At 33.0% G+C, this 6,000-nt stretch overlaps 1 protein-coding gene across 1 annotated transcript in view; it reads left to right on the plus strand.

The window, feature by feature from the left end:
• Window positions 1–2,736, plus strand: part of LOC145254861 (adenylosuccinate lyase-like) — a 47,004-nt gene extending 44,268 nt beyond the window's left edge. Inside the window, exons 11-13 of the mRNA XM_080113721.1 lie at window positions 626–715; window positions 2,143–2,319; window positions 2,534–2,736. Of these exons, the coding sequence (XP_079969847.1) occupies window positions 626–715; window positions 2,143–2,319; window positions 2,534–2,620 (354 nt within the window). The 3' untranslated portion in view covers window positions 2,621–2,736. The remainder of the gene's footprint in view (window positions 1–625; window positions 716–2,142; window positions 2,320–2,533) is intronic.
• Window positions 2,737–6,000: the final 3,264 nt, after the last annotated feature.

Raw genomic sequence — 6,000 nt, forward strand, 5'->3', positions numbered from 1 at the left:
TTCTCAATAACCACACCTTAGAATTTTTTGAAATTTTGTACAAACATTAGTTATGGTAAAAGTAAATTTTTGGATGAATAGATTTCCCAGGATAACTCTGGTTGCCCTTCCTAGGGGCTATTATAGAGGTAAAATTGCCTCCAAATCGTTCATTTGTTCATACTTTTCTTAATATCAACTCCTGGAACTTTAAAAAATATTTGCACAAACATTAGTCATGGTGAAAGTCAATTTTTGCCAGAACGGATTTTCCAGGATAACTGGTTCCCCCCTAGGGGGCATTATAGGGGTAAAATTGCCCACAAATCATTCATCCGTTCATTTATTTGCATATTTCTCGATAATTTTGCCTTCAATTGTTTTTATATTTTGCACAAACATTAGTCATGGCAAAAGTAAATTTTTCGCTTGTGTAGGAGGACCCCACATGCTCAGCCTATTAAAGAGAGGTTACAATTTTGCAAAATAATTTGTTGGCTATATTGCAGTTACCAAAAATTATTTTCTGTCTCTTTGTAAATAAATCGGTCATTTTCTTTTTTTTCTTTTAAGAGCATCTAGTTTTATATATAATTTTATTTGTTTTTAAATTGGAATTTTTATTCATTTTTATATTTCATTTCAGATCATTCAGCGAAGAATTAGTCAAGAGCTTCCATTTATGGCAACAGAAAACATAATCATGGCTATGGTTAAAAATGGTGCCAATCGTCAGGTAAGCATTTTCTTTTTACCACATGACACATCAAGTCTCGGGCCTAACTAATAAAAAACAACTTTTAGGCAAAATTCAACTTTATTCATTAACGTAGTCTCCTCCTATGCTAATTTTAATGCTTTTCTAAAATAACTTGTCATTGTGAAATTTGGAACATGGTCTATGATTACGAACTTCCTTTCCTTTAACTAGTATAAAATACCTTTCCAGAGTTAGACATAAGAATGTGGTGAAAATCCAGCTCCCCAAAAAGGAGCACTGGAAAGGAACAAAAAAAAAATTCTCGTTCATGAAGAATTTCTCCTCCACTGACCGAGGACAGAAAAGGTAAAATGTAATATCAGAACAGATACTACACTTCGTTTCTAGCCAAAATTCCAAGGAGAATAATTTCTTGTGGATAACTTGTTATCCATTACTTAAGGCTTACATATTTGAAGTGTATATTTCTCAATACAAAATGTGCATTTCTTAATAGATTTTAACTCAAAATGATTCCTCATGTAATATTATTTAACAAAAAAATAAAAAGCATTTTTAATGCCCACACAAAATGGTGCAAGTCCATAACTCGCCCTCCCTCATGAAAAAAACATAAAAACCAAAGCTAAGGAAAAATCCTTATGTACCCATGACGGAAAGAAAATATTGTACACCAAAAATCATGTAAGATATCAAGAAGTTTTATTTAAAAAAGCAAAACTAAAGTTTTATTGCTACTTTCGACAGTCTCGTAACTCTCATTCATGGATTATGACGACTCTGACAAAGGGGAAGAATTGCTGTCTTATGAGTTGGAATCTATCGAACACTTATTGTTGGCTAGTTTTGACCTTGATATTGTATTCTTTTTACTCCTTGCATCAAATGGCTCCATGCCTTATTTCGATCAGTTTGGATGAAAAAAAAAAAAAAAAAAAAAGAATTGACAATCTTTCAATGTCAGTTTTGCAGGATAAGGGAGATAATTCCAAATAATTTAATAAATTAAAATAACAAATATACAAATAAATTAAACTGCAAGATTTTAGAAAGCCATTCGTAACATTGGAAAAACTTAAATTCACTTTCTTTAGAAAAATAAAACTACCTGACCTATTTACATAATTTTTGGTGCATGATATTTTCATTCTATCGCAGGTACATACATAATAAAGATAAATGTTTGTTTTTTCATGGTGTGGAGAGGTGTATAAGTGCCACACTTAAGAGTCCTTCTAATTTTTTAGAATTAAAAGCATATAATCAATTTTGATCAAAATTGGAATAAGGATTCTTGATATAAAGTTTAGTAGCATTATATCATTTTAATCCTTGAAAGTGTTGCAAAACTGTTCTGTTTGTTGAATTTATTTTACCCATTTTGTGACATGTATTTTTTAGTTAGTTATCCCATAAATGTTTTTGTTTTTTTTTTCTTTTAGGAATGCCATGAACAAATCCGTGTATTATCCCATAAAGCTGGTCATTGCGTCAAGATGGAGGGCAAAGATAATGACCTCGTTGAAAGGATTCGAGCCAGTGATTATTTTGCACCAATCAAAGATCAGTTGGAAGATCTCTTGCGACCACACACTTTCATTGGACGAGCACCAAGTCAGGTAAGCCATCAATTTTTAAACTTTGATCCAGATAAATTTTTTCCTGGAAAATTAAAACTAAAAAAAAAGAAAAGTTCCATAACTTCTATGACAGCTACAAAATTCTAAACAAATGTAAACATTTAGGCATTTTGATAACTGAAAAAAAAGGGGTTGGGGTAGTTTATTTTATTACAAGTAGAATTTAATTTTTTCTATTTTCCTACTTTTTCAGGTAACCAAATTCATTGAATGTGAAGTGAAACCAGCACTTAAACCTTATGCCTCATCAATGGAAGGCAGCGTCACTTTGAATATCTAAACATGTGAAGATATATTTTTTCGATTCCTTACAACATGGCTTCTATTTTTCTGTGTACCAAATAAAATGCCAACGAGTTATAGTTTTAATAAAGCAAATATTTGTTAGCTCTGTTATATTGTCATCCTTGTTGCTTCTTTTATTTGTTTTCTTTTTTCTCACTTTTAAAATTTTGAAAGGTAAACGGTTAATTGGCAACAAGAATTATTTTCAAGGAAATACAGTTTGGAAATTCTTCGTAAACGATTTACTTTGGCTTACCTATTCAAAAGCAAGGTACTAAAACTCTTTGGAAATATCAAATGATTTGAAACTGGGTTATCTAAAATTTGCCTAAAAGGGATGATAGATAGAATACGAAAGTGAGGAAGAGTGTGCAAACGCTGACGGGACAATCAATAGCTATGTGTGATGGCAGCTAAGCTTAAATCAATTGAATTATGTAACAAAAATCAGTTAGCTGATTGTTGTAATTATTTTTTTTTTATTTTTACTTTTTATTTTTTTTTTTACATGGAGTTCACCCTTTATCAAGGCCCAATGGCCACTCGGGGATAAGGGTTATTGTGTGTACAGTAATCAAAGGGATAGTGTAGCAATAGTATTGGAGAATTGGTAAGGTGTCATTACTTGAGGGGGGGCGGTTCATCAGGAATTTGTTTGTGTTGGACTTGAAGACATCCAGGTTGAAGTCGGGAGGGAAACAGGCAAGCGGAACAGAGTTCCATAGGTGTGCAGTTCTAAGAAAGAAGCTTTGTTCATGGTATCTATAGATGGAAGAATGATAGTTTTAATGAAACAAATATTTGTTAATTCTGTTATATTGCCGTTGTTTTTGTTGTTGTTAAGCACCATTCATTCATTTGTTTTGAACGAGTCAGATGATTATTGTTGGCATTCATTTCCCTGGTGTCTTTCTAGTTAGAATTCTTTCTAGAAAGACATTGGGTAGTTAGGAAAAAAAAAAAAATCACAGGAAGATTTCCCACATCCTTAAGTGAAAGTGTTTATGTGAAACGAACTAAATTTGAACTTAGCACACCAAGGTTATCAGTCCGTGTCATTACCTCCCTGTTGTTTCTTTTATTTCAATGATTTTAATCACTTTTAAAGTCTGAGAAAGGTAAATGTTACTATTGGCAACATACTGTATTTCAAAGAAAATACAGTTGGAAAATTAATCAAAAGCATTTTATTTTTGGTTTACCTATCTATGACAGATTTGCGTTGAAAAAATGTAATATTTAATTAAAGATACTGAAATTACTGTAAGTATTGGTTGTGAATAAAGTGGTCAGTTATGTTACTTATATACCTTACTGCTGCTGTGAGACAATGTGTACCCCCGCTCAGCAACATCACCAACCCCAACATTGTGTGCCCTGGATATTTCATCTTCTCTCGTTCTAGTTTTGTCCGTGTTGTTTTTTACGCATTGGCAACTGCCTGCAGGGTGCATATAGGTTCACAAGTTAAAAATAAAATCAAACAAAAGAAACACCATTGTGGGTAAACTACACTCTAAGCGCTAATGTCTATCTTAGGAGTCATCTGCCAAGGCCTCTTTGTTGTCGGTTGATCAACTCATTTCCTAAAGCTCTTCTGGTCTGGTCCAAGCCACAATCTGCCTTCTGCACCAAAATTGTAACTCCTGTCAACTGGACTCTGTCGTCAACTGACTTCCTAAAATCCCTTGTCAATCCTAAATATATCTCCGGTCCTTTTGTTCTCGTCATCTGTCCCACCTTAATTAGAACCTCACCTCAGCCTTCTTGTGTGATTTTTAATAACTGACACACCTTGATCAACAACCTCACTGCAGCTTTCTTTTGTTCCTTTGTTTTATTTCCTCTTATTTTTTGTCATTTCCTTTTTCTCTATTTTTTTTTTTTTTTTTTTTTTTTTACTTCCGTCCGAACACTTGGGGGTCAGGCAATGTCGATAGTATCATATTGCAATTAAAAATCTGGCTGACCACTTTACTTTCTTTCTTTTTTTTTTTTTTTTTTTTTTTTTTTTTCCACACAGAATTCACTACTTATCAAGGCCTGAAGGCTACTTGAAGATAATGTAAGGTGGTTGGTGTGCTGGCGGAAATTGGGTAAAATTTGTTTACATTGGATTTGGAAATGACCATGTTGTAGTTAGCTGGAAAGCATCCTTATGGAACAGATTTCCATAGGTGGGCAATTCTACAAATATTTTATTCATGGAATTTGCATTTAGATTGAGGCACAGATAGGAAGTAGGGGAAATTGCTGACTATGGTTGTAGCTAGACAAGTATTTGTTGTGAATATTTTACAGTGGGGTGGGGGTGGGGTCTAGACTAAAGCTTTGTTGAGCACCTGCTATGAAAATATTAATAGAGCAGAGGCTGACATGCAGTGTCTCTTCTATAGGAAATAGTTTGCAAGGAGAAGAAAAGGACATCGCCTCTAGGTTTCAAAACTGATTTTAAACCCGTCAAGGCAGGAAAAGATGCGCTGAGCAGTTCCTACAACCAATATTTAGTGTAACTTGACAGGTTTATATTTGCTATAACATATGAAATTGATTTTAATGCATATCCATTACAAATCGGACCATTCTTTTATGGGTCTTTAGCCAGTTAAAATAGTTTTTAAGGGGTCAAAATTGAAAAAATCATTATACATTTTGTACGTTCATCTTAGTTTATTTTTAATCAATTCATATGCATGTCGTTAATACAATGGTAATGTCACCAGTTTCGAATGCTAGTTTTGCTTTCGATTTCGAGTCTAACTGATGGCACCCAAATACGTTTTTTACTTTTGAAATCATGACTTCATAATAATATATACGAAATCTGGACAAATTAAAATATATTTAAGCATATTTTACAACCTAGCAAAGCCGTGCCCCCCCACTAGCCTAATATATAAAATGCACTATGTCTGCCTCCATATTTTCAAACACTAGCTCTTCCGAAAATTAAAATAGTTTTAAAGGGTTCAAAAATGGTCAAAATTGAAAAAAATCGTTATACATTTTGTACGTTCATCTTAGTTTATTTTTAATCAGTTCATATGCGTGTCACATTGGTACAGTGGTAACATCACCAGCTTTGAATGCTACAGTTTTGCTTTTGGTTTCGATTCTAGCTGATGGCACCCAAATACTAATTTTTTTTTTATTTTTTTTTTTTTTTACTTTTGAAATCATGACTCTATTACAATATATACAAAATCTGGATGAATTAAAATATCATATTTAAGCATATTCTTTTTTTATTTTTATTTTTTTTATTACATTTTCACCCCAAACAAGGCAAATTGCCACTTTGGTGTAGGGGGCTACTATCAGGGGCAACAACTACTGGGGTACTATGTAGAGATTTGGGCAGCAAGATGTCGGTTC

Source organism: Euprymna scolopes, chromosome 30, assembly GCF_053919585.1.
Source record: "Euprymna scolopes isolate OS-2025 chromosome 30, ASM5391958v1, whole genome shotgun sequence".
NCBI classification, from domain to species: domain Eukaryota; kingdom Metazoa; phylum Mollusca; class Cephalopoda; order Sepiida; family Sepiolidae; genus Euprymna; species Euprymna scolopes.